Genomic DNA, 27,994 nt, shown 5'->3' with positions numbered 1-27,994 from the left:
CTGCCTTGTCCCGGCCTGAGGGGGCCGGGAACCAGTTCACCTTCCAGCTCTGCTGCTGAATACCAGGCACCTCTGGTATCTGATGTGCAGGTTGCCTCAGGCAGGGCAGGGGCCGGATTGGCTACATGAAGGCCAGGTGGGCCTCACAGATGCGGTGGGAGGGGGCGGAGGAATGGGAGGACTGGGATGAGGGTGTGATGGCTCTGGGATGCACGGGCAGCCAGCTCTCCTGGGTGCCCAGGCGCACAGAGACACGCTCCTAAAATGCCGGGGGTCCCGGGCAGCCCTGTGAAGGTGAGCGCACGCTCTGGTCCTGGAAGGTGCGGGTCTCGGGGTCCCTCCTGGGTGTCTGTGGGTGTCTGTACCCCACCATCCCTTCCCTCCGCTCCCGAGGTCCTGCCGCCTGTGGGTTTAGGTTGTACCCTGGACTTCTCTGGTGTGCACGCCTGAGCTCTGGTTGCCCCCTTGTTTTCAGGCAGCGCACCTGCCTGGCGGTGGTCCTGAGCCACGTGGGTGTTTGGATGTTCAGGCTACCTTCCCGCCGGCCGTGACCCTGGGGCAGTGGGGTGGTGGGTGCAGGGCCGGCCCTCGGACTTGCAGCCCTGAACTCGGTCTGGAGGCTCGGTGGGGGGCGCCAGCTCTCCCTGCACCCTGCGGACCCCGCCCCACTGGGCAGCCAGGGCCACTGCTCCTGTGACGGGGTTGGGGGTGCTGGTGACATGAAGGGTCCGGTTTCCGCTCAGTGTGGTATGGTGGGCTAGGCTGTGGGTCCCCTGGGTGTTGGGTCAGAACAGGGCAGGTATTGCCGAGGTTTGCTCCTGTTATGATACTGTTTTTGTTTCTGTTTTGGGTCTTTGGTTAGCCGCAGGCTTTCCCTGGAGCTGTTTCTGTCTGACGGTCCGGGATCCCGGGAGGCAGTCAGGGCACCTCTCCAGCCTGCATCCTTCCTTCTGTCTGTCAGCATCCCCGTGCCCGTGGCCGTGTGGTGCCCAGGGCTGTGGCTGGACATGGTGGGACCCGGGAGGAGCGGGCTGCTCTGTTTTGGCCAGAACCCGGTTCCCAGGCCTGATACTCATTTTTTAAAGATCAGTTGGTGGGGGGGGTTGTAGCTCAGTGGTAGAGCGCGCTTAGCACGCGCGAGGCCCTGGGGCTAGGGTTTCATGGGGACAGCGCTCCTGTTTTGCAAGAGTCCCGGAGAGCGGTGGGCAGAGGGCTGCCCCACACGTGAGCCATCTTCGCACCCGTGACTGCGCACAAGAAGCGTGTTGTGTCTGTTTCGGCTCAGCTTTTTCTAAAGAGGAAAGCGTACGAGGGCCCCAGAGGGTGGTCCTGCCTCAGGCTAAGAGATGCGAGGGCCCCTTCCCCAGCCCCGTTCCACAGCCCCGTGTGCAGGCTTTGGGGGGCCTGCAGCCCCAAGGCCATTCCTCCTTACAGCCCGCAGGAGAGCAGGGGTGTGTTTTCCTGAGCCTGGTTTGCAGCGTTCTCGTTCCTTGCCGGTTGCCAAGTGCCCTCCATCCTCAGTGGAGAAGCTGGCTTCTCTCCGGGCACCTTGCAGAGCAGACACTGCTTGGGCAAGGCTCACTGTGAAGAGAAAGCTGTTCCCACATTAGGATTCCCTGCGTGGCACCCGTGGAATGGGGCCCAGTGTGTTTTCTTCCCAGTGTGTTTGGATCGAAACCTCTGAACAGAAACGGGACGTCGTCAGAAGACGAGAAGTAACAAGGTCCCAATTGCAGTGGGTGGTTTTGACTGCATTCTCGGGTTCTTGTGTGTTACTGAGTGAAAGGAAGGTGGTGGTGGCGTGTTTTTTGGAGGGGTAACACCAGTTTGGATATGGGGACTTCACAGAAGAGTCCCCGGCTGTGGGCAGCGCAGGGCGCCTGACGTCTGCGCTGCTGGCACCTTGTCTGGCTCTGTCGGGGGTGATGAGGGCATGGACGCTGTGACAGGAGGGAGCGGGTTCATCCTCAGGAGGGCCCCCCGCTGGCCTTCACCCACAGGGCACGTCCGTGTGATGTGACTGACATAAGGATTCACAGAGGAGAATTTTCACTCAAAGCCAAGGAAGTGTGTGTTTATCCATTGGGGACCATTGATCATTTCCTTCTTACTCCTTTAATAATTGAAGTGCAGTCAGTTACAGTGTGTCAATGTCTGGTGCACAGCACACAGCCCCAGTCATGCATAGACACACATGTATTCTTTTTCATATGCTTTTTCATTATAGGTTATTACAAGGTATTGTCTATAGTTCTCTGTGCTGTGCAGAAGGCATTTGGTTTTTTTTAAATCTATTTTTATAAATAGTGGCTAACGTTTGCAAATCTCAAACTCCCAAATTTATCTCTTCCCACCCCCTTTTCCCTGGTAGCCATAAGTTTGTTACTAAGTCTGCCAGTCTGTTTCTATTTTGTAGCTGAGTTCACAGTGTCCTTTTATTCTCTTCTTTTAGATTCCATATGTGGTATTTTTCTTTCTCTTTCTGGCTTCCTTCACTTGGAATGACGATCTCCAGGTCCATCCGTGTTGCTGCAAATGGCATGTTTCATTCTTTTTTATGGCTGAGTAGTATTCCATTGTGTAAACACACCACACCTTCCTTATCCAGTCACCTGTCGATGTGATCATTTCCTTCTGTGAGGTCTTTGATTTTCATCAAAAAACAGCTGTGGCATCGCTTTTTCAGTCTTTAGGGAGTTTTCTCTGCTAAATTGTCTTTATATCTGGCTGCCTGTGCCTCATTCCCCTGCTTGAAAGAAGGTTGGTGAAATTGTCTGTTGTTTGTCGACAAATGAGAGGATTATAAGCTTCTCTTTAAAAAAAGATCACTGTTATCAAACTTCTTGTACGCTCTTGCTTTTAAAATAATAATTTAAATTTAGAGTTTGGCAGCTGGAAGAGGACTGTTTTACCTACGAGATGTTTTGTGGGAAACTCGTGGTAACCAGAAGGCAAAAATCAAGAGCTCAGACATGAAACACAGACTGAGCGATTCCCCGTGGACAGAAACCTCCGATTTACAAAGGGAGATGGAAGGAGAAGGAAACAGTGGGGAGGTGAGCTTGGAGCCAAACCCACCCACCAATGCGTCGACTCTGCTGATGGGATTCTGAGGGTGAAGCAGCTGGGGTCCCAGAGAGGGGCACCATGATCCATGGTCCGCGACCGGAACCTGGAGGTCTGGGCTCTCCTTCCAGCAGCCCCGAGGTTCACACCTGGAACTAGAGAGAAAGGAGGAGACCAGAGAGGTTTTACCGCTTCATTTCGCAGAACTCTCTCAAATGGTGGAGACAAGAGCTTCCCAGTTTGCTGCCTCACCCCAGAGTGTGACCAGGAGGAAGGGGTGGAGGGATGGAGACAGGGGGTGGAGCATAGATGTGGGAGGCAGATGGACAGCAGTCGATGAGAGATAGATGGAGAAGACAGATGGATTGTAGGTCAGAAGATGGATGGATTATTGGTCGGTAGACGGATGGATAGACAGTCAGACAGACAGACAGATAGATAGACAGATATATAGACAGACAGACAGATCGGTAGACAGTTGGATAGACAGATAGAGAGACAGAGAGACAGACAGACAGACAGATGCAGGTGGTCTCACTCACTTCTAAAAGTTTACCATGAATTTGTCTGTTTATTACGGGCCAGAGGTGGAAGCTGAGTTTCCAGGCAGTTAAATAACAAAACTAAAGTTTCTTCACCTGGATGGGCAAGTACAGTCTTGACCTCAGCTAAATTTATTTTCTTTTTCGCTGTCATAGAAAAGATTGAACGGCAATTTGTAATTATTGAGAGTAATTTAATGCACAAGTGAATACTTTTTATGTTTTTAAGATTTTTTTAAATGTAACTAGGAAGACAAGGAAATGTTTTTGTTTTGTTTTTTGTTTTTTTGTAATGTCATGTGCCTGACTTTTGTTAAAGGTGGTGGGTCCTGCGTCTCAGAGAAGAGCTGCGTGGGGGTGAAGGGTGATGTTTTGCCCTCTCTGTCATTTTTTCTGCCTGGCCACTCCCTCCAGCCAGCACCGGGCTGTGGAGGACCGGGAGCCGGGGCCCCACCTGCGAGCAGCGTGAGTCCCCTTTCTTCCTGGGAACTGACGTGTGATGTAAACTGTGGGGAGCAGACAGCACACACGTCAGCCATCTTCCCACGGAGCCTCGGTCAGCATTCGGACCCCTGCCCGGCCCGACTGGGTAAAGGAAGTGCAGGGAGGGGGCTGGACATCCCCAAGCCCAGCGGGAGAGGCCCGCTCCCTCCTTCCACCCGCGGTGCCCCAGTACCCCGTCTGCTGGGAACCAGGAAGGGGGACGAGGCGGATTTCCAAACTGAAGGTGTCATCGTCTGTCTCTGGGCTTCACCAGGGAAGGCACAACGTGAGAACATGGTGAGGAGGAGCCGGGAGATGCCGGGACTGAGAAGAGGCCCAGAGCAGGTTGGCCCAGAGCTGTGACGGCCGTTAACGGAGGAGGTGATCCCAGGAGCAGGGGCTGCGCGTGCCCTCCGGGCCGTGACCTCTCTGCGTGGCCCAGCAAATGCTCGCACGTCCCTGAAGCAGGTGCACCAGACTCGATGGATAAACGTTCTTCTGATGCCACAGTTCTGTGCTGTTTCTTGTCGCGGGACCCTGGGGGCTGATCAGCTCCTCTCCTCCCCCGCCTCGGGCCAGCCCCCGATCCATATTTGCACATCGCGCCCTGAACTTTCCCCTTTCACCTCTTGGCCTCTGTGGACTCACTCACTGATTCACAGAACCACTGACCCGAAGCCCCCGCCAGCTGCCAGCTCCTGTTCTGTGAGCGCAGAGCCCGGGAAGCTGCCCATCGCACCCCTACCCACACACCTTTTGGTCCATCAGAATCCCGCCAACCTTCTGGGCTTCTAGCAGTTACCACTTCCTCCAGGAAGCCTTCCAGCTCTCCCCAGACAGAAGCAGTTCCCCCTGCAGGCCTTTCTGAAGCTCATGGGCCCCTCAGTGTGATGCTAATGCCAGTCTCCCCATGTGGACAAAACGCTCGCCTGGCGGGTAGGGGCCTGGTTTCCCACAGCACCCAGCGTGGTGCTGGCAGGTAACCGCTCGGCAGACACACCTGAGGAGGAAGGTGGACCCAGGCAGACGTGAGGGAGGAGTGCGGGGGCCCTCTGCGACACCATGCTTCCGGTTTCCTATCCCAGCTTTGATCAGCAGGGCTGAAGGGTGGGCTCTGAAGACCATCTGGTTGGTTAATTAATTCAGCACACATTTGTCTTAGAATATATATATATGTGTGTGTGTATTGGCCGGGGGTGTCACCCTGGCTTGCTCGCCCCCCCCTGCGTGAGCCGAACGGCTGTGTCTGCTCTGGGGACTCATGGGTGAGTCTGGGCAGCAGGCGGGCACCGAGCGCAGCCCGGGGTGCCCACGGAGCGTTTGCAGGGGATGCGGGAGGCAGTGCCCATCCCCAGGGCTCACAGAGTGGGTTGTACAAATGAAACACCAGCCCCGGACTTTCCCATGATGAAAAGTTGACTAAATATTAAAAAAAAAAATCATGCTGCGTTGGGCTCCCCCCCTTGAAGTGTCTGTCTTTGGTTTCCCTAAGTTTTATGACTAAGTGAATATGCGTACTTTCCTTTTCATTGATCCTGCTTAGAAGCCATAAGTTGGTTTTAAACCTGTGGTTTGATTTCCTCGGTCTGTTTTGGGAAATTCTCTGGGAAAATCTTTTCCAGTCGCTTCTGCCTCGTTACGTTTCTCCCGCCTCTTCTTGGACTCCAGTTACACACGTGTCAGCACCTTTCACCACGTCCCCTGGGGTTTTCTGCTCTTTTCCGTGTTTCCATCTTTTCCCTCTCACTGCTTCAGGCTGGAGATTCACGTCCGACTTACTTCCCAGGTCACTCATCATTCCTCCTCGTCTGATCTGCCCACGGAACCACCGACCCCGTGCTCACTGGGGTTAATTTTGTTTTGAAGTTCTGGGGTTTCCACTGGATTGTTCTTAATGGACTTCAGTCCTCTGGTGAAATTCTCCTATCTGTTCTTACATTTTCAGCTCAAGTGTGTTAGAGGCTATGTCTTTTAACTCCCATGTTTATACTGGTTGTGGGCATTTTTTATCTTCTTTTTTTGTGTCTTTTTATTTCTTTGTTTTGTTACATGGCATGCCTGATCAGGTTTTCTATTAAATATTTGAAATATCAAATGCCTAAAAATGATAGATGATTTGATGGGTGGATGGATGGAAGGATGGATGGATGGATAGATGGTTAGATGGGTGGATGGATGGATGGATAGGTGGATGGATGGTTAGATGGATGGATGGATGGATGAATGGATGGTTAGATGGATGGATGGATGGATGGATAGATGGATGGGTGGATGGATGGATGGATGGATGGATGGGTGGATGGATGGGTGGGTGGGTGGATGGATGGTTGGATGGTTAGATGGATGGATGGATGGTTAGATGGATGGGTGGGTGGATGGATGGTTAGATGGATGGATGGATGGATGAATGGATGGGTGGATGGATGGATGGATGGATGGATGGATGGATGGTTGGATGGATGGGTAGATGGATGGGTGGATCGATGGATGGATGGATGGATGGATGGTTAGATGGATGGGTGGGTGGATGGATGGATGGATGGCAGACAGACAGACAGCAGCAGGCTCTGGATGGTGGTGTATTCCCCAGAGGACAGGACTGTCTCTTGGGCAGACTCTTTAGCCCTAGGCAGGCTGACTTGTGACTGGTGCCTGTCCTCCGGGGCTGCAGCCTTTTGGGACCTGCCCTGGAATCCTCGCAGTGTGTGCAGAGTCCTCTTCCTGCTTCAGTGCCTTGAGCTCCCCCGCCCCCCAGGAAATGCCGAGCTCCCTGCTTAGCTTTTCTTTCCTCAGCTGCTGTGTTTGTGTTGGTCACCAGGCAGACGCCTCAATTCCTGGCTGCCTGGGTCATTCTGGACCCGTTTTTACCTCCCCAGAACTGTGGGGTTTCACAGGCCTGTCTGGCCTCTGTTCCCCCTGCTCCCAACGGGTCCGGGGCTGGGGACAAACCACCAAGGACAAGCCACTTGTCTCGGTGCCGTCCTGGTCCTGGAACTGAGTAACACGAGTGAGACGGAACTTTGTAGTATTTTCTGATCAGTCCCCCCTTGTTCTAAGGCAGAAAACAAAATAACCTGTTCTCAAAATATTATTTTCTTGAGTGTGGTGGATCTGTCGGGTTCTCAAATCTTAGTGTTTTTCTTAAAAAAGGCAACATTTAAAAAAATACCCAGAAGTAGTGGTGATGCGGGGCCGTCAGCCAGACAGACACCTGTCAGTGGGACGTGTGATGGCTGGGTGGTTAGATGTATGGATGGACGGGGTGTGCGGGCGTCAGAAGGCAGGCTTTCCTGGTTCAAGGCCTCTGGCTCCCCGGTGGCGGATGGGGGCCAGACAGGGTGGTCTCTGCCCCTCTCTGGGGCGAGGACATCATTGGCAGGGCTGTGCTGGAGGTGGGAAGTGTTACCCCAGAGCACGTGGCCCAGCCTGGGGCACAGAGGGAGGTCAGGCACCCCCGGCCCGCAGCCGCTGTGCCAGCACTTTATGCGAAGTGTGTCTTTCTTTGGGGGCCCGGTGGCTGGTTTGCACGGGGGCTGTGCCCTTCCCAGAGTGGAGGCAGCCAGCCTCATCAGCATGGCACCTGCATCAGGGTAACTGGGGCCCACGCTGTCACGGATGCGGGTGACCACTGGGGTTGTTCCTTGTGCTTGGAGAGAGGCAGCCGCGCTTGGTGGCACTTGTCACCTTCTGCAGCAGAGAGCTTCTGCAGGGACCCCGGTCCTCACAGCCCACCCTGTGTCTCGCCCCAGAACCACGAGGCTGCCCTGAGATTCTCGGTCACTCCGTGGGGATGTCACAGAGCCCGGCTGGACCCACACCCACCGTGTTCTGGGCCGACGTGCTCACGGCGCCCTCCTTGCAGCGGGCCTTCATGTCCTTCTGCACGGTGTCCGGCGGCAGCCCCGGCCAGCGGAGGGAGAGGTGAGTGGGCCTTGGAAGCCAGCACAGCTGCCCCTGCCAACGCCGAGCGCCAGTGCCGTGGCGGGGAGGCGGGTGGCCCCCACATGACACCACCATCAGTCTTCAAAGGGGCCGTCAAGGTACGGACTCCTGGGAGGGCACCCTGGCAGTCAGCAGGCGGGGTGCCCACAGGGGGGCCCTGCCCTGAGAGTCCGGGGACAGTGCCAGCTAGCGGCTGGGCATCCGGAGGCTGTGGTCTGAGCTGAGGCTGGAGAGGGGTGTGGGGGCTAAGCCAGGGCTCCGTCTCTGGGATGCGGAGTCCAGGCCGGGAGGGAGCCCACCTGCCCGGGGCTGCAGAGTGCGGAGGCCTGCTTTCCCCGGGGACATGGAATTTGTGCTGGGGTGTGGGAACACCCCCGCCATGGGATCCAGGGAACAGGAAGGAGGGACCACGGACAGAGGAACATCCTGTTTCCGCTTCTGGAAGGACTGCCGTTGAGCAAATTCAGATGCTCCGGGTGGGACCCACTTCTTCATGTTTCCCTTGTGTGTGGGGGCCCGGGGCTCAGCCCTAACCCCCCTTCGTCCCTCCCCCATTCTCTTTACAGAAAGGGGGGCTCCTGTCAGGACTTGGCATCACACACAGAGCACGTGTGTGTCTGCTAGTGAAATATTTCTGTGTTTCTAAATGCAAGGGGATTTCTGAGATGCTTAATGCCGGCATTTCCGATTTCCGACATGGAAATCTCCTGTTCTTATTGGTACCCCTTCATCAGCTGGGTGTCCAGCAAGCACGTGCTGGAAACTGTGCAGGCACCTCTGTCAGCATCAGGGGAGAGCGGGACGGGGGGGTTGAAGCAGACACGTGGTCGATGCCCCTGTGATGGGACCAGAGGGAGTTCCCACACACGTGGACGCAGTGCAGATTTGTCTTGAAGAAGAGAAGGGTCTGCCAGGTGAGGGCTGAGGGAGGCGGAGGCAGGGCAGGTGTGGAGCCGGTCAGGGCTGCCCGGGGTCCCCGAGGCTGCACACTGCGCCTCTGGGGTGAAGGGTTGAGTGGGGTCCGGAAGGCGGGCCTGAACCCTGACACTGGGGTTTGCCGGGTGGGGACCCTGGCTGGTGTCAGGGCCTGGCCCTGGACTGGTCCTTCTCTGATTGCTTTGTCTGTCCAGCAGCCCTCCCGCTGAGCACCCGTGGGTGGAGACCAGCCCCAAATCCTCGCTGGCCCTGCTGGGGAATGGCTGGCCGGCAGGCAGCCTCCTGGGCAGCAGAGAGTTCCCGGGGCCCGGCCAGGATGGCTCCGGGTGGCCCCACTTCCCACCTGCCGATCTCCAGACGCCCTTCCACGGCCACCAGCTGGCCCTGATGGACCCCCCGGAAGCACTAGGGCCGCCGAGCGGCCAGGCCTTCCTGAGCTTCTGCTCGGCCCCCGGGGGAGCTGGCCTTCCTCCCGGGGGGGACGCGGGGGCCTTGCTGGCCAGTTCCCACGAAGCATCCCCGGCCCTCGGCCCCCCGCGGGCCGCCGTGGAGCCTGCTGACGACGGCTTCCTGTCTCACGGCTTTCTCACAGTGGTGCCAGGACACAGCAGTCACCACAGCCCGGTCCTGCAGGGCCCGGGGATGACCCTGCCAGGGCAGCCACCCCTTCCCGAGAAGAAGTGGGCCTCGGAGGGGGACCGGTCCTTCGGCTCAGCCTCCCCATCTTCCAGCAGCTTCTCCAGCCCTCACAGTGGGAGAACCATGAGCATTCCTTTCCCAAACGTCCTCCCAGAATTTTCCAGGGCCTCGGAGGTGGCCACTCCATCCCCAGGTAGGTGCGTCCCCGCCGGCAGGAGGCCCACCTCTGCCCACGCCCGCACGCTGCGAGGGAGGGCCCTGGGGTTGCAGCTGGGCTGCCCTGTGAGCTCCTTGGAGGAAAAATCCAGAACTCCGGGGGTCCTTCCCGTGTCGCCAGCCCAAAGCCAGAGACTCCAGCAGCAGAAAGAGACATTCATTGGTTTCTTCCTCTCACTTGGAATCCCTGTTCTGCTAAAGTAACGTCAGAGACACATGGGACGGAGCCACTGGAAACTTAATTGTGAAATGTTCAGACGTGGAAGAGGTGGTCAGACGCTGGTGGGAGGGAGCAGCGCCCGCCACACGGTTTCCTGCCTGGCCAACTGTGTGTTTGTGCCATGAAGCGGGCACGCCCTGCTCCAAGCCAGGGCCTCCCCTGTAGGCAGATAGAGTGCGCTCCCCAGACACCCCGCCTGCACCCCGGTGGGACTGTGAACTCCCAGCACCCTGTGGGGTGAGAGGCTGCTGGAAAGAACGCCCTCCGCAATGACTGTCATTAAATTCTGTTTTGCAGATAATCCAGGTGAGAAGCAGGTGACCGAACTTTGTCCAAGACACATCCAAGTTCTGGTACAAGGCAGATATCTCCAGAGAGCAAGGTGCATGGGCGGGACGAGGGCTCGGCGCCGAAGGAGGCGGGACTGGGCGGGGGACCCAGGGAGCTCTCGCCCAGACAAATGGTTCCCCACCTTGGGGAAACTGCTGGGACCTTGGCATCAGGACTGGAAGGTCTTGGTCCTAACGAGGGAGGCACTGGCCACGAGTGGCCGGTGGTGTGTGCGGTGGAGTTTCTGGTGGCTTCTGTCAGCACAGGCTGGGCGGTGTCGCCAGTGATGACTGCAGACTGGGACAAGAAGACAGCCAAGGCCTCGAGCCACGGGGGCCAAGGGCCGGGGGGCGTCTCTAAAACTAGGCCTTGCACCCCTGCCTTTGTCCATGTGGAAGACCAAGCACCTGACAGGCGATGAGGCCTGCGGCCAGCGTCTCCCGCGCAGCCCGACCCCCTGGGTGCAGTCTCAGGACAGTGGGAGGAACTGAGAGCAAGTTAGGGTTGTTGGGCACTGTTTCCCCAGAACCCGAGTGGAAGTGGGGGCTGGCAGCCTGTGGAGCCGTGGGCCCCCTGGGTGGCCCCTGGGCAGCGGACTCCCTCTGAGAGGATGCTCTGGCCCCGGCTGGGGGGCTGGCAGGTGCCCAGAAGGATGAAACTCCTCAGGGGCTTCCTGGGGGCTCTGGGCTGAGAAGAGGGTGGCCTGGCTTCCACTGCTGCTTGGAGCCAGCCCTCAGCCTGGGGAGGAAGTCACTAGCTCTCGGGGTTACATCCCCAAAGTGCCTGGATCTGAGAGGTTAAACAGGCGAGAGATCAGCTCTGTCCAGCTTTTTATTCAAAATTCTTCTACTCAATTAAGCAGATCATAAAAATGCTAAGAATGTCCCTTTCTTTCCGGGACCTCAATGGACCCATTGTGGTTTCATATGGGGAGCCCATGGCCTGGGGGGCTGCCGAGGCCCTGAATTGGCCTTTGTGCCGGACTGAGCTCACGGCCGGGCTGCGCTGTGGCCAGATGCCTGGTCCAATCCCCTCCCTGCTCCAGTGGCAATAGTCCCCGTGACCGTGGCCCTCATCCTGCCCACAGACTCTGCGGAGTGCTTGTCGAGGGCCCTGTTCTGGAACGTTCTCAGCAGACCCTCCTACGGGTCTGCATGAGCTCAGCCCTTCATCCCAGGGTGGAGGGCTGGCCTGCCCCATTTGGGACTGGCACTCAGAAGAGGCAGGTGTGGCTGGCGTTTGCCTGGCAGTTCCTGCCTGGGGGGGCCTGGGGAACAGTCCTGGGCAGAGGGCACCTCCTTGCTGGCCCTGCTGGGCACACAGAGGGTGGTGGAGTTACTGTGGTCGTCAGTCTGAGCCACAAATTTAAGAAAATTTCTTCTGGGCCATCCCCCCACCTCAAAATAGCTGATATGCAGCCTGGGCATTGATTTTTTCCAGCCGAACCTCAGGAGAGGAGCTTCCTCTGTTTCCTGGGTGTTTTGTGTGGACCCCTACTTGTTCTGTCGGGGGTGCCACTTCTCCCGAGGGAAGAAAGCCACCAGAGGTTCTGTTGTAACCTTTGGAATGTGCCTTTTCCTGGAAAAGCTGAAGTGAAATTTCAGGGAGGTGGAGGAGGGGAAAGGCCCCGGGGCTGTTTTTGGGCACAGCTGGTCACATGACTGTGGCACTTAGGGCCTTGGCATTTTTTAAAGGTGGACATAGAACTGGCAGGAGGTCAGGGCTCTCAGCCTCTGCTCCCCGTCCTTAAACGCAGCAGCTGCAGGGAGACAGGTGGTAAGGGCGTGTCTTCTGCAGCCTGGTGGTGTTCTGGTGGGTGTGAGCTCCTGTCTGCTTCAGGAAACAGTGAGTCAAGCCCAGACCTCAGGCTGCCCTCCACATGTGGCCCCCATGTCCCAGGTGGCCTGGCCTCTGGGGAAGGGGCTGGGAGCCGGGAGCCGCCCGGAGCAGCCCCAGCTGGCCGTCTCTGCCCCCCACGAGTCTGGGCTGCTTGTCTCCTCCCCCTTGGGGTGGAGTCACGACTTAGAAAGGCAGAGCTAGTGAGGTTGTCACAGTGGAAAAAAGTACGACTTCTGTGAGTGAGATTCCCTTACTTAAAGAATAACAGTCATACACGTTCAGCCCCAGATCTGGAAAACAGCCTGTGACCCAGACCCTGCTCCGTCCAGTCCCCAGCGCAGGTGGGAGAGGCTGCCGGTCCCTCCGCCGTGTCAGGGTCACCCCAGACCTGGTCCCTCCACCCCTCCCCACGTGCCGTGTGCAAGCCCCCACCTGGGGGCCCCGTCCTGCCCACGGGGCTGGGGGCAGCCCCACGGAGAAGTGCAGAAGGAACCCCGTGTCTCGCCAGGCCAGGAGGTTGGGGCTGGAGTCGGTGCATACGGGGCTGGGACAGGGCGTTTCCCAAGATGAGACAGGCTTCCTGCTCTCCCGGGTTTGTGTCCTGGGCCCTGACCCGCTGCAGACAGGGCTGCGGGCTCCACAGAAAGGCGGTGTTACAGCTGCCGTTCTGCGCTGCACTACACTTCAGATTGTTAGTTGTCTTTCTATAAAAGGTGCAGGTCTGTGAAGGAAGCTCTGGGCTCTGCTCCTCTCTGGGCACCGTCAGGTTTGCCTGAGGTTACCACCGCCCTGATCCATCGCTCTTTCTTCCTGTGTCATCAGTGGAAGGCCTGCGAGAGCCAGGCTTCGACCCAGAGGCGAGGCAGGGAGGGATGTTCTTGTTGACAGTCAGTGCTCACCTGGGGCGGGTGGAGAGCGCGGGGCCAGGCTCAGCCCTTGGCCCTGACCGACAGGTGACTGCCACACCGAAAAGGGGCTCACAGCCCCACCTAGGTGGGAACCACTGACCAGAGCAGCCACATCTTCCCCGACCACCGGATGGAGGGCCACCCGTGGCCACATCTTTGCCGTTCCCTGGGGCAGAGAGGGAAATTTGTAGTAAACATGCAGTGACTTTGGGGTCACATGTGCAGACTTGGGAAGTGCGATCAGAAACTTCTTTCCTTCTGTTGAATGTTGACAGTGTCCTTTCTAATATCGCAAGAAATGCCAGGCCAGGAGACGGCCCAGGTGGCCTCCCTTGGTACTGGGCGCCACTGCTTGTGGGGACATGCGGTCTGGGTGTGTGTGCCTGTTTCCTGGTGGGGGTGCTCACGGGGGCTTTGCAGGTGCTGTGGGGTTGACGGGGGTAATGTGTGTAGTATGTGTGTGTACATGAAAGCCGCACCTCCGTCTGGTGCCCCTGCAGACCCCGGCCATCACCGGGCGCGGCCATCGGAGAGGCAGGCCGTGGTCCCCGCTGTGCACACACTCACGCCTCTTTCCCTCCTGCAGCCATCGCCATGCTGAAGGACAAGGAGCCCGGGGCCTTCATCGTCAGGGACAGCCACTCCTTCCGGGGTGCCTACGGGCTGGCCATGAAGGTGGCCATGACCCCGCCCTCCGTCCTGCAGCTGAACAAGAAAGGTGGGTCCTGGACGGCTCTGCTCAGCCCCACCTGCGGCTTAACCTTCCTGCCCATGAGGCCCTGGGGACAGGAACAGCCCTCACGGGTCTTCTCAGCATTTCCTGTCTCGGCTCTGTTTTAGGAAGTGCTGCCCAGCTCAAGAATGGAGGTTAATTGTCAGCTTTATTTTTCTGATTGCTCTGAGCAGGTGACCCAGCCCACGGTGCCCACTCTCAGCCTGTCTGCCTCGGTCCCTCTGACTTCCGAGCGTAAACGTCTAATAAGTTCCCCTGTCTTCTCCCTGGCTCTCTGTCCAGTGCACACAAGCACACGTGTCCTCCCCTCTTACACCAGAGGCGGCTCACCACATGCCTGGCCTTCGTTCCTCCTCCCAACTGAGCGTTCTGGTGGATTGAACGTGAGCCGGTGCGGGCCTGGTGTCACCAGGTCACCTCTCGGGGGAGAGGACGGAGCCTTCCGCCCTCCAGGCCAGGGCTTCGGCCGGTGCCGAGGGCCAGCGGGTACCATGTGGTTCACTCGGGCCTCTTGCTCTGTAACGGGCACTCCGTGGCTTGACATCGTCAGGCCCAGGGAAGTGCGTGATGCCTGCGCACAAGGCGAGCGTTGTCCTGCACCTGGTGGGTGTGCAGCAGACCCAGGACGCGGGCCTGTGGGGAGCCCGCCATGCCCTTCCCTCCCTGGGCATCGTAACCCAGCACCACTGTTCCTTCGGGGCCCCAGGTCCCCCGGCTCCGCCCCACGAGGCCCGTCCAGCTGGCCCCGTGTCCTGTTGGTGGCCCCCCGGGAGCCCGCAAGCCACCAGCTCCCGGGAACAGCAGACGCGCTGTGCTCGGCCCAGCCTCTTCCCCAGAACCCTGGTTCTCTGCCGGGAGCAGTGCCTAGAAACCGAGCTGCAATCGCCAGGTTGCCCTTCGCTGCTGACTCTTGGCTTCCCTCCAGACCAGAGCTGGAAGAGAGACACCATTTTTAAAAATTCCTGAACTAAAGCTGATGTCACCGGCTCGCATACAGGGTCACGAGGTCCTTCCTCGCCTTCTCCCTCGGGGACAGGCTTGGCTTCCAGCAAATCAGTTTACGTCCTCCCTTCTCTGACCCCTAACACTTACTCTCATTTTTCTTTTTCTGTCACCCTCCTCTTTGCCTTTTTTTTTCTTATCGTTATGCTGCAAACGCTAAAGAATGGGAGTTTTTTGTTTTTTTTTTTAAATGGGATTTTTTTTTACCTCTCTTTCCCCCTAAACGGAGATTGTGGACGTCAGCAAGTCACATGGCTCTTCCGGGGGGCACCTGGGCTCGCCTGGGGGCAGCGGGCATCAGAATAAACAGGTTCTGAAGCCCCAGTGTTTAAAAAAGGTGCCGCTGCCCGCTTCCCTCGGACTCATGCCCAGCACCCAGTCCTTGGGTGAACTCTTTGCTTAAAGCTTCCTGGAGGAAAAGTGCCTGGAGTGAGTTACACCTTGTGGAATGTGAGACTCGGTGGCCCAGGGGTTATCAGGACGCAGGTGGTGGATGTGTGCACAGCAGCGGGGAGGGGCTGGGAAGGGGTGAGCCCGGGGCCGTGGTTGGAAGTGAGGGAGGGAGATGCTGTGTGCACACCAGCCAGGAGAGGGGAGCCTGGGACGGGAAGGAAGGAAGGAAGGAGGGACCACCACACACTCACTCCTGAGTGGAAACCAGGGCTTCTGGAGCTCAGGAGCTGCGTCAGCTTGACTGTGGGGGATGCAGGCGCTGGGCTGCAGGGAAACCTGTGGCTGACGGTTACAGCAGGAGTCTGGAGGCAGGAGCCAGAGCCCCGCAGCTGCCCGGCTCCTCTGTCTCCGCTGAGGCTTTTAAAGTGAAGCCACCTTTACCCCTCCTGCATGTATCGCCTTTCAGGGAACACAGACAGTGGTGTGTAACTGTCCCCTCCAGGCGTACAACCCGCCCACCTCTCAGGCTGACCTGCCTCAGCCTTGAGGCAGAGGCCACAAATAGGGGCTCTTGCAGGGGCAGACATCGGGGCTCACCGGCTTTGCCCGGCCCCTGGATATGGCATTTCGATTTCAGAGCACAGGGACAGATCTGAGAGGAGAGCTGGCCAAACCCGGAAAGAGGCCCACGGGTCCCCACACCCCGCTGGTTTCCCAGGGAGTGGGCAGCCACAGCCGCACGGCTGGGTTCCCGCAGTCACTTCGCGCCCCGGAACCCTTCCTGCCGGCTACCTGTCCGGCGCAGTGCCGGCGCTCAGGTGGCTGATGCCATCTCTGTGTGTAACATGCGTCACGGGCGCCAGCTGGTACTGCGTCAGAAGCATGAGTGGTCACGCAGGCTCATCCCCACGGAGGACCAGGAGCGCCGTGCTGGTCAGCGCAGGGTGGCGGCTCCTGTCCCTTCTGCTCATCTGTGCTTTCTCTCCATGGACCACCTGCTGTTCCCTGGCACTTCATGCTGTGCTTTCTCTCCGGGCTCGTGGGCTGGGTGAACGCAGGTGTGCGGGGGCCCACCTTCCGGGGGCTCCTGCAGCTGGCTCGGGGCTCAGTTACCCAGGAGACTGGCACCACCTGGCTCTTTCCCACAATGAGTTCTGGGGCATCATGCTGGGTCTGGGTCTTCCTGGCCTCCCGCTCAGGAGGGGAAGGAGCTGGAGTCCACATCCCTGGCTCTTAGCTGCTTGTCTGGTCCCTGGGGACGGTTCTGCAGGATGTTTCAGATGGTCCCCCGGGGACTCCCCAGCTCCAGGCATGGTCACTGGAGGGGTTCTGGCCACCCGTCCAGGCGGTGACCCCTCCCAGCTCAGCTGCCTCCCGCGGGGCCGAGCTCTCCTTCCCATGTCCCCACCTTCCCAGGCCCTCGGTCTGTAAAACTTCTCTTCCTTTTGAATCTCTTGCCCCAGCTGGAGATTTGGCCAACGAACTGGTCCGGTATTTCTTGATCGAGTGCACCCCAAAGGGAGTGCAGTTGAAAGGATGCCCCAACGAGCCGTATTTTGGTGAGTGGCCGAGAGCCCGTGGTCGGCGTCCTGATCCCACGAGCCCGTTCACAGTGGGAGCTGCCTCGGATTCCACAGGCGGTGTGGCTGGTCCTTTACAGATGGGTGGGGGGTGTCTCTGCCGAGAACCAGCTGCAGTCCCCTTCCCCCGACCCTTCCTCACCTGCCACGCTCCTCAGTTATTGAGGCTTTGCCCAGAGCCCCCCAGTAACGGAGCGTGCGTGCTGCTGAAGATAGAGGGGCCCCCTTTCAGAAGGTGCAGCGTGCTAATGCCTCTTTTGTCTTCGCCCGTCTGCAGGGAGCCTGACAGCCTTGGTGTGCCAGCATTCCATCACGCCCCTGGCTCTGCCCTGCAAACTGCTCATTCCAGACAGAGGTACGCTGCCGGCTGCCCTGGGCCGCTCTGGCTGGCTGGGTGGGCTCTCCCGCCCACACAGATGCAGTGAGAACAATCAGACCGGAAGTTCCTTCTGCTCCCACGCTGGGGGTCCACCCTGAGTAGCCCACCCCGGTCACGTAAGAGGTGGTCCCTCTGCACACACAGCCCTCAGTCGTATCTTCACATCTTGGGCTTTGGGAACAGTTTCAGTGGAGCAGAGTCCCGTGGCTCAAAATTACAACATGCCTGGACTCAGGGACCTTCAGGGCCATTTACGTGTGAGTTTTATAATTCTTCACGATCACCAGCTGTTGATATTGTTGGCCAGAGGTGTGGGAAGGGCTTGGCTCTTTCCCTTGATGTCTGTCTGAAAATACCCACAACACAGATTTAACACAAAGTGGCGTCCACTTCCCCGGACAGCCTCGAGGTCACAAATCGCGTCGTGGTCCAGAAAGACGATTCGTTTAAAATACAGGCAAAGCTGACTTGCTTTCTAAGATGCAGTTGTTCGTCTCCATTCACCCAGAGACGAGGAGGATGTTTCACTGGGCTGCGCCTGCCCCGGACATGGTGACGGTTTCTCCAGGCTGGGCTGTTTTCGCCTGGGGAGACCCCTCTCTCCGCGAGCTCAGTCACGGGCTTCCCCGCTGTCACGAGGGTTCTTGCCAGCGAGCCGGACCCATGTCTGTGTTTTCTTGCTCCTCCCAGCAGATCCGTTGGAGGAAATAGCAGAAAGCTCTCCCCAGACCGCGGCCAACTCCGCGATGGAGCTGCTGAAGCAGGGGGCAGGTGGGTCCCTGCTGCGTCCCCCACACCTCCCGGTCCTGGGCACTGCCGGGCTCCTTTCCTCCCCGTGCATCCCGGGAGGTTTCCGTTGGGAAGCTGCACTGGGGCTGGGGGGCCCAGGGGTCGGAGCGGCAGGGCCAGGACTCCGCAGGCTGATCAGGACCAAATTCCGTGGAATCAAGGTCGAGTCCTGGGTTTTGTTCGTGGGGTGTGGTGAGGCAGGGCTTGGTGACCTGCCCCTCCAGCTGCAGGCGTGCAGATGTACACGTGACCAGTGAGTCCACAGAGGGACTCACGCTGCCGGCAGCCCAGGCTGACCCCAGGCGGCGACTCCCCGGAGCACTGTGTTCTTAGTAACAGGCTTTATTTTTCAGCACAGGTTTAGGTTCACAGCAAACCTGGCAGGAAGGTACAGGGGTTTCCCATGTGGCCCTGCCCCCACACGTGCATAGCCTTCATCCCAGTCCCTGAGCCTGCAGGGGCCCGTCATCATCACCAGCACCCACAGTTTACACGAGGGCTCCCTCTCGGCTGTGTAAGGACATGTGTCCAGCATTGCTGTCCCACAGAGCAGTGTCTCTGCGCTCCACCCACTCGCCCCCTCCCTCACCCTGGCCACCCCTGGTCCTTGATGGCCCCGTGGCTTTGCCCTTTCCAGAGTGCCACATAGTTGGAATCATACAGCACGTAGCTCTTTAGACTGGCTTTCTTCCCCAGGTCATATGCATTCAGGACCCCTCCATGTCCCTTCACGGCTCTGTGGCGTGGTTCTTTTTATCACCAAATGATATCCCATCGTCGGGACGGACCACAGTGTATTTGTCCATTCGCCCGCTGAAGGACATCTTGGTTGTGTCCACGTTTTGGCAGTTGCGAATAAAGCTGCTGTAAACAGCCACATGCAGGTTACGACGTGGACGTAATTTTCATCTCCTTTGGGTAAAGACCGGGGAGCCCAAATGCTGGATCATAGGGTAGGAGTGTGTTCATTCTGTAAGGAGGCAACAAACCGTCTTCCAAAGTGGCCACACTGTTTGCATCCCCACCGGCAGTGCTGAGTGTCCTGTGGCCCCACGTCCTCCCCAGCGTGTGGTGGCGTCTGTGTGCTGGGTCGTGGTCCCTCTTGTTGTTTTGATGGCATCTTGTTGTTTTAATTTCGCATTTCCCTGGCAACATTTGACATGAAGTGTCTTCTCAGGTACTCATTTGCCATCTGTGTGTCTTCTTCGCTGAGATGGCTCCGAAGGCTGTTTGTCCATTTTTAAATAAGGTTGTTGTTTTCCTATTGTTGAGTTCCGAGTGCTCTTCGTATGTGCTGAATACAGTTCTCTGTGCGATTTGTCTTTTGCAAATACTTTCTCCCAGGTGGTGGCTGGTCTTCCTGTTCTCTTGACAGTGTCTCTCTTGGGGCAAAAAACGTTTTGTGGGAATGAAATCCATTTTTCAGTACTTCCCTCCATGGATCGTGGCTTTTGTACTGTATCTAAAAATCATCACCAAACCAAAGTCATCGAAATTTTCCCCTTTGTTGTCTTATAAGAGTTATAGTTTTGGGTTTTACACTTAGGTCTAAGTTCTATTTTGAGTTAATTTCTGTGAAGGGTGGAAGGTCTGGGTCCAGATTCATGGTTTTGGATGTGGATGTCCGGTTGTTTGAGCCACATTTGTTGGAGACTGTCTTTGCTTCTCTGTCAGAGATTGGTTGGCAGTGCTTATGTAGGTCTGTTTCTGGGCTAACCGTCCTGCTCCATTGATCTGTCTGTCTGTTATTTCACGAACACCACACTGTCTTGATTGCTGTAGCTTTTGAGTAAATCCTGAAGGCAGGTAGTGTCAGTCTTCCAACCAAGGTCTTCCCCTTCAGTCCCGTGCTGGCTGCCCTGGGTCTCCTGTCTCTCCGTAGACACTTCAGAACCAGTCTGTTGATGCCCACAGAGTATTGGAATTTCAGTGACTCCACAGATCAGCTTGGGGAGAAACGACACTTTGACTCTGTTGAGTCTCCCTGTCCATGAACATGGGACATCTCTCCATTTATTTAGTTCTTTGATTCCATTAGTGGGACTTTAGCCATTTTCCTCATATAGATCTTGTACCTATTTTAGCAGATTTACACCTACCTATTTCATTTTGAGCAAGGTGCTAATATACATGGCATTGTGGATTTTTTTTAATTGAAGTATGCTCAGTTGCAGTGTGTCAATTTCCAGTGCACGGCATCACGTTTCAGTCACACGTACATAAGTATATTTGTTGTCATGTTTTTGTGGATGATAGGTGTTTATAATTCCACATTCCACTGTCTTCTGCTGGTGTCCAGGAAAGGGACTGACTTGTGTGTGGTCACCTTGTACCATGTTGTGTGTGATCATCTGCAGCCTTGTGCAGTAGCTCACTCATCTCAGGCAAGGTCACTCCTGCAGCATTGGGTGCCCAGCTAGTGACCCCAGCTTGAGAGGGTTGTGGATGAGCCAGAGACCACAGGGCTGTTGTGGGTCTGCGGCTTTGAGGGACGGACATGGCTGGAGAGGACTAGGGGCCCCATGACCTGAGATCCCTGGTTGGAGGCCTTTCCCACAAGGTGGACATTGACTTTCAGAAGTGCTGGTGAGGGAATCCCTGTGTCGGTGGGAGGCTGGACTAGGCTGCCCCCGTTCTCCACCTTTCTCTGCCTGTGGAGTTCTTTGTAGCTATGACTCCGGAAACAAAGGAATATGCAAGAAACAGGCATTTTCTTGTTGCTTCCTCTGCCCAATGTGCATCGTTCTTCTGTGCCGGTTTTCTCAGCAACGCTGCTCAAGTAAAACCTCTCTGTTTTCAAAGGAGACTTTTACTGCTGGACTCTCTGTAGACCATCCTTAAAGAATACACTCTCCGTGGCCAGAACAAAGGTGACAGGAGTTTGCCCAAAATAGCGAACACGCTAGAACCGAGACCCCGAAAGGCAGCAGGGGTCTGTGTCAGTCCCGGTTCCAATCCAGGCCTGCCGCCCCCACAGGACCCTTGGCCTGCAGACATCAACATTATCGTGATAATCTCTCCCCAAGTCAGTAGCCACAAAGGCCAGATGAGCAGGTGCTGAAAAGTCCCTCGGGGACCAAAACATGGTCACATGAACCGCCGTGCCCCTGCCACTCTGCTTTTGTGTAAAAAGGCTTCTCCTGGCCCAAGAGGAATGGCCATCCTCTCTGCAGGGCCCAGTTGAAAGGGCCAGTCCTGGGTGACAGCCCGTGGCGGCTTGGAAGCAGCGTCCCCACGGCAGAGGCCATGAGCTCGCCGCCTGCGCCTTGTTGCCGGGGGTCATCCCCACCCAGGTGCCAGGGCAAATTATGCAGCAGGTGGACAGTCGTCCGGGTCTCCTTGGCCCCAGACAGGATGACTCTCACACTGGCCTCGGGGCAGGTGTGTCTCTGGGTCGCCACTGTCCACGCCAGTGGAATTAGGAGCAAAGGGCGTTGGCCTCAGCCGCACCTCACCCGGGCCGTGGGGATGTGCGGTTCACATGCCTCCCCTCCGTGTCTTCCAGCCTGCAGCGTGTGGTACCTGAACTCCGTGGAGATGGAGTCCCTCACCGGACACCAGGCCATTCAGAAGGCCCTGAGCATCACCCTGGTCCAGGAGCCGCCCCCCTTGTGCACGGTCGTGCACTTCAAGGTGTTGGCCCAGGGCATCATGCTGACGGACAACCAGAGGAAGTGCCTGTGCAGGGCGGCAGGGGCGGGCGTGGAAGGTGTCATTTTTGCAAATGCAAACATCTTTCAAGTCGTTTCTGAGAAAGACTCAGACTGTGATAGGAGCCACTCCCCTGCCGTTCAGTGTCACTGCTCCTGGCTGGAGGTCATCCCGTCCAGGCGAGCCTGTGATCTTTACGTCCACGTAACATCAGTGATTATGTAATAACATAGTAACACAAGGATGCTTGATGCTAACAGGAAGCATTCATTTCCTAGACGTGAGAGCGCGTCAGTACCATCTGAACGCCCAGACGGCAGGCACCACCTCCGCCCCCGGGGCTTCCCTCTGAGCAGGGCTTCCGGCGGGACACCGGGGAGGGACACCGGGGAGCCTGGCCCGAGTGTGGGGGCGCAGACAGAATGGCGGCAGACGTGTTCCTCCCCTGGGCGGGGCCTCGGACCAGGGTCAGAGGCATTTCTTTGTTATGCAGATGGCCTCGCTGATCAGGGGGCCATGCCGTCAGCCCTAAAGGTGGTGGCAGGAGCTTCATGGGGCAGTGGTGGGTTGGGGGGCCGGCAAGGAGCCCGGCTTCTTTCTTCAGAGCATCTCTGTTGCTCCCAGCTGCGTGCTCTTCCTGTGTCTCTGGCTTCCCTGTGTCCTGATAAAGCTGCGGGGGCAGGCTGCATCCACTGCACTCAGAGTCCTTCCTGTGGCAAGAGACGGGACTGAACTCACTGGCTGATGGGGGCAGAGGGCCTGGGCCCCCGGTGACAGCCAGCCTCGGGGTCCCCAGATGCCTGGGCTCCGCCTGTGCCCTCCCTGATGCTGGCCCCTCCTCTCTTGCCTTCTCCTATGAGAGCACAGCCGCCAGCCTCTGGGGACACCACCATGCTGGACGGGGTCATGGAGCCTCATGACCCCAGGCCCATAGGAGCAGGGCAGGCTGTCAGGGAAACGGGGACCCGGGACCATGGACAGAGGGGTCCCCTGGGGAATCGGGGAGCCAGGACTGAGGACAGAGAGAGGGGTCCCCTGGGGGCTCCCCCGCAGCTGTGCGGGGCCCCTGTTAGCAGCACGTCCCTGGGATTTCCTGAGCACAGCCCTCGACAGTTTGGCCCCTGTCCTGGGGCTGTGGCTGGCTCTTCACATGCTGTTTCACAGGCCAGCATCCAGATTGGAGACCGGGGTGGTCCCCGGGGGTGAGGGCAGGCAGTCGGGCGTCACTCCCTGTGACCTGTCCCCCACACGTTCTGCAAAGAGCCCCTCACCCAGGCCCTGCCCACTTTCCTAGAGCGCCAGCTTCAGGTCTGCTCAGTTCCACCGGGTGAAAACGCAGAATACGCTTCTGCCCCGAATCTCCTCACGGGGGCCCCAGTGCCTCACTGTCCCCGGGATGCCCAGTGATGGGCTCGCCCGCCTGTCCCCCACAGGCTCTTCTTCTGAAGGCACTACCCCGTGAGCAGCGTGATCTTCTGCGCGCTGGACCCCCAGGACAGGAAGTAAGGAGTGTGTGTGTGTCAACCCGCTCCGCACACGCCGGGCCAGGGGCCTGAACCTCACTCTCCCTTTCTCTCTGACTTGCCAGGTGGATCACAGATGGCCCCTCCTCAAGGTATGTCGCCAGCGGCCTCCACAGCCTCTTAGTGGATGGTCACCTCTGAAGCTGAATTCTTTCCCAGATGCCCAAAGAAGAAATGACCCCATAACGCCAATGGGTTGGGGTCTGGCTTTAAACAGAAATGAAAGTGTTCATAGACAGAAAGTGTCCACAAAGGGTTACCTTTTCTGCTTGCTCTTTGAGCAGTATGTACATCCAGCCCATAAGATATGGTACAGAGAGCATGGGGCGGTTGGCACAGCATTTCCAGCCTGGCCGCAGGACCTCGGGCCCTCCAGAGCCGTCTGCGTCATTCCCCCAAACATGACTGCCACGGCGTCCAACCTCGGGGGTCCCCTTCCAGGATTCCAATTTCACACTTCTCATTTGTCTGGGCATCTGATAAAGTGCCGGGCAGGTGGGGCGTGACCCCCAGCTCTGGCCAACAGGGTGGATGGCACTCCCCACTGTGTGGACGGGGCCACCCCAAGGGGGCCACTTGGCGCCATTTGCCAGTCCCTCCCTTGGCGTGGAATCCACTCGGCTTATACAAAAAGATTCCCCGTTTCCCTGAGAAGGAGGAGAAGGACTTTTGCCAAGGATTTGGATTCAGATAATGGTAGTTACTGTGTTAAGTCAGGGCTTGAGAAACCCTGTTCAGATAAAGGCTTCAATTCTAAGGAAAATAGTTCGACCGTGCCGTTCTCTCAGTGTCCTCTCCTGTGTGTAGCCTGTAACTCAGGAGCACGCGGCCTGAGAAGGGGGCCCTGCTGTATTTTCACCCCCCATCCTCTGGCCCGGGTGTGGGAGGAGTGTGGGCATCGGGCAGAGCCCACTGGCATCCACACCGTCTCAGGACCAGAGCTGGGATGTTGGCACTCACGAGGTCTGTGAGGAGAGACCAGGCGGCCCCTTAGGAAGAGCCAGGTCCTCCCCTCCAAGACTCAGGTGAGGCGCTCAGGAGCCGTGCAGCGTCTGGAGGGCTCTGGCCAGGCCTGGGGTAGCCGCTGCAGTGCAAGTCCCAGCCCTGTCCCTCGGGATCCTCCCCTGTGACACCTGGGCTCAGCCCCACCCCCACAGGGTCTGCGAGGTGGAGGGAGGCGGGGCAGGTGGCTGGCGGGCTGGCGCCTGGGATGATGCAGTGGCCGGGAGAGGGAGCAGAGGCTGGCACCTGATGGGACGAGGCCCGCTGCTCGTTGACCCGCGTTCCTTTTGCAGGGTCTTCGGTTTCATGGCCCGGAAGCAGGGCAGCACCACGGACAACGTGTGCCACCTATTCGCGGAGCATGACCCTGAGCAGCCCGCCAGCGCCATGGTCAACTTCGTGTCCAAGATCATGATCGGCTCCCCGAGGAAGATCTGAGCCTCCCACCGGAAGACCCCAGAGGGGCCAGCTGTGCCCCCGACCTCCCCGGCCCAGGAGGGAAGGGGCCCCTCCAACTTACACACCAGAACAAGCCACCCCACGGCCCAGTGGCCTTCCCGGAATGACACGTTTCTGCCACCCAGGGCCCCAGAGGAGGAAGACGGGTGCCGGATGGGCTCCCAAAATTGCTTTCTTATGTCTACGAGGGGAGGGGAGCCCGGCCCACTTGGCAGTGGCCCGAGTGGCCGCTGTGCCTTGGGGTAGCCGTCTCGGGGGGCTTCTGTCCAGCGGACACCCTGATGCCTCTGTCCTCTGGCGATCACCACGGAGAGGCTGATTGGTGGGCCTGAAAAGGGGTGCATGCCTAATGGAGGTTCGTGCAGGTCAGGCCCTCCGGATCACTGGGGCGTGAACAAGGGGTCGGCGTGATGGGCGGCGAGGCCAGGAGGTCCCTGGGTCCCCGTGGAGGGACTGCCTCCGCCTCCGCTCTCCCAGCTCTGAATGGCACGCTGGGCCGTGAGGGGAACGCCGTTTCCATAAAAGTTACATTTTAATTCTGCCAAATTATTTATGGGAACAGTTTGCCAGTGCTGTGCAGTACTGAGGTCCAGTTACTGCCCCCTCCCCAGCTGGGTTCTCGGCGGAGCGTCTGCCCCGGGGCGGATCACCGAGATTCGGAGGCTGTGGGTCCCCACTGGCGATGCAGTGGGCCGTGGCTGCTGCCCGCAGCCTTTCCGAATTCCTGACCATCCACGCGTCCTTTCTGGGGAGGACGGCTCCAAGGGGTGGGACGCGCTTAGTTGTAGCCTCAGTCCCCACGCCGCACCGTCGTCTTGGGGTGGAGACTGCCCTGAGGACACTGCCCCGGGGACCTCTCGGTGGTCTTGTCCATGCCTGTTGGCTCCTGCCCTGGTCCTGCGTTCTGGCAGGAGGATGAGACCTGACGAGTCTCGGTCCTTCCAGGGAGCTCTGACTCAGCTCTGCTGCGTGTCCGCGGCCCGGATCAGGTGTGCTATCTGCGCGGATTTGCGCACTGCAGTGCCGTGGTCCGTCCGCCCGTCGGGCAGTGGTCCAAGGTCCCGCAGATGCCACGGAGTGAGAGACGGAGCTGGGCACCACCGTCTCCTTCCCCGTCACCTGGGCACTCGCCCCCGGGCTCTCCCTCGAACAAGGGCCTCCCGGGCGCCTCCGCATCCCCATTCAAGCACCAGCCCTCAGGTCACCAGGAATCACCGCAGCCAGCGGTCACCGCACAGGGCTTTGGAAATGCGCTTTGTGGACTGTTTCAAAGTGGGCAGAGACAGACTCGGCCGCAGCAGAGGTGGGATGGGCCGAACCGCAGTGGGCATCGAGCGTGTGCACCTGCACGCGTGGGTGTGCGTGCCTGTGTGAGTGTGTGCGCGTGAGTGTGTGAGAGCAGGCACTGAGTCCACTGTGTAGCTTCTATTAATGCACCAAACGCAAGTGCCTCGTTTCTGTGCCAAATGTTTGCCTTGGTCTTCGTGGACCACCTTCCCCACCACGTGGCTGCGTGGCCGGTAAGAAGATTGTACCGGCATCTTCGGAGGCCCGACGCCTTGGTCCTCAGCAGTGGCCTGTCTGGCATTTCCGTTTTCCATTCTCAGCAGGAATTCAGCCCAGGGGGCAGCAGTGTGCGCTGCCCCCAAGACCTGCCCCCCTCCCGAGATGCTCGAGCCCAAGTCTGACGTAAGGGCCCCAGGCAGGTGCCTCGTCCTTCTGACGAAGCAGGAGCGGGGAGGATTGAGAAGCACGAACCCCGAGTCAGAGAGAGCCGGGCCTCCCCGGCCGAGCTTGTCCAGAGCATGCAAGCCACAGCATTTGCTTTATAGACTGACCGGCCGCTGAGACGCGTGCTCTCAGCACCCAAGGGCGTCGGAACACTTCCCGCCAGCAAACGGCTCCCTCGGAGGTGAGGGACCGAAGGGAGCCAATCCCTGGTTCCCGAGGAGCTGGTACGACAGTGTTACATACGCAGCCGCGAACTCTGCGCTCAGGCCTCGGGGAGCCCCGCCCCGGGGCCCACGGGGAGGGAATGGCCCCCAGCATCCAGCCTCCAGGTGCCGGCGGGCACAGGGGCACTGTCCCGGGGCGCGCACGAGGCCCGTGCCCGCAAGTGTCATAGCCAGGGTCCCTTAACCCACCCGTTGACCCGCGCTGTGTCCCTCCAGTGTTAACCTGTAATCTCCTTGAGTCACACAGCGCCTGAGGGCCCCCCACCTGCGCATCCTCCGCGTCTGACCTCACCGTGCCCCCTTATCTGCCCTGCCAAGTAGTGGGTGTTTCTACTTCCGCCTTGTAAAGAGTGTACCCAGTATGTAAATGAACGTTCCACGATAACCCTCTGTATAGCGCTCTGCTTTGCTCTTTAAATATCGCTTCTATTCAGAGTATGATAAAGTTATAAACTTGGTAAGCCTCGGGGAGGCAGGTGCTTGTTTGTGGTGTCGGATGGAAGCTTCCGGAAGGGTGTCTGGGGGTGTGGACGTGTGTGTGCACGCCTGGGTGTGCCTGCTTGTGTGTTTATTTGGGAGTTTTATTTGGGACTGTTTATGGGTCAGTAAATTCAGTTATACATTCGTGTGTGTTTTGCCTCCAGGATTATAGTCTGAGATTTCTGCCCAGTGACTTCAGAAAATTGTATTTGTAGGTTTTAAGTAGTGAATGATAGTAACTGGTTTTGATCATGGGTTCTGCTATGTTTTAGGGATCTTTTCTTTTCTTTTCTTTTCTTTTCTTTTCTTTTCTTTTTTTTTTTTTTTTTTTTTGCTGCTACATTTTTGATGTTGGTATAAAGCTCGCTGTTCCACTGGCTGTGGGAGAAAGGTCCCTGCTTAGACCAGTGTCTGATGGGACTTCCCAGATGTCTGCTGAGTTTGTTGGTGACCCAGAATAGGAAAAGCCTGGTGGGTTCACCTAATCTTTCAACGGATGCTGGTGACAGTCACACCCAGCTCTCCTGGGTTAGCAAGGTTCACCCCACAGCGAGGCGGGGGCCCACTGTGCTGGGTTTCTGCCCGCTGGGGTCTGGAGCCATCCTGAGCTAGACCTGCCTCCCCTGTTTGGTGAGGACACGGGACCCTGCTGCCTGCCCTCCCTCTGTGTTCTGGAGCCTGGAGCTGCTCTGTCCCCTCAGGAGGCCAGGTGACCCCTGGGCATGCCTGGACCTGGTCTGCCAGGGTGGGCAGTCACTGGGCGGCCCAGGCCCGCCTGCCTCTCCCGGTGCAAGCTCTTCCACGGAGTGGGCGCCGTCCTCACCAGGCTCAGCCTGGGGGTGACCCTTCATATGGCTTAGAGCGGGCTGCTTCTGCTCCCACTCAGGAGAGAAACTGCCTGGCCCATGGCAGCCGTGGACAGATGGC

General features: G+C 58.1%; 1 protein-coding gene across 1 annotated transcript in view; it reads left to right on the top strand.

Moving 5' to 3' along the window:
• The window catches only part of LOC141575293 (tensin-3-like), a 61,935-nt gene extending 34,724 nt beyond the window's left edge, over window positions 1-27,211 (top strand). Inside the window, 13 exon segments of the mRNA XM_074354334.1 lie at window positions 3,335-3,343; window positions 7,841-8,012; window positions 9,164-9,801; window positions 10,342-10,366; window positions 10,368-10,426; window positions 13,708-13,839; window positions 16,713-16,808; window positions 17,107-17,184; window positions 17,902-17,979; window positions 21,503-21,671; window positions 23,082-23,150; window positions 23,237-23,263; window positions 24,467-27,211. Of these exon segments, the coding sequence (XP_074210435.1) occupies window positions 3,335-3,343; window positions 7,841-8,012; window positions 9,164-9,801; window positions 10,342-10,366; window positions 10,368-10,426; window positions 13,708-13,839; window positions 16,713-16,808; window positions 17,107-17,184; window positions 17,902-17,979; window positions 21,503-21,671; window positions 23,082-23,150; window positions 23,237-23,263; window positions 24,467-24,611 (1,697 nt within the window). The 3' untranslated portion in view covers window positions 24,612-27,211.
• The last annotated feature ends 783 nt before the right edge of the window (window positions 27,212-27,994 follow it).

Source organism: Camelus bactrianus, chromosome 27 (genome assembly GCF_048773025.1).
Source record: "Camelus bactrianus isolate YW-2024 breed Bactrian camel chromosome 27, ASM4877302v1, whole genome shotgun sequence".
Classification (NCBI taxonomy): domain Eukaryota; kingdom Metazoa; phylum Chordata; class Mammalia; order Artiodactyla; family Camelidae; genus Camelus; species Camelus bactrianus.
Note: the sequence above shows the minus strand (reverse complement) of the source record. Positions and strands in the feature narration are given on the sequence as shown.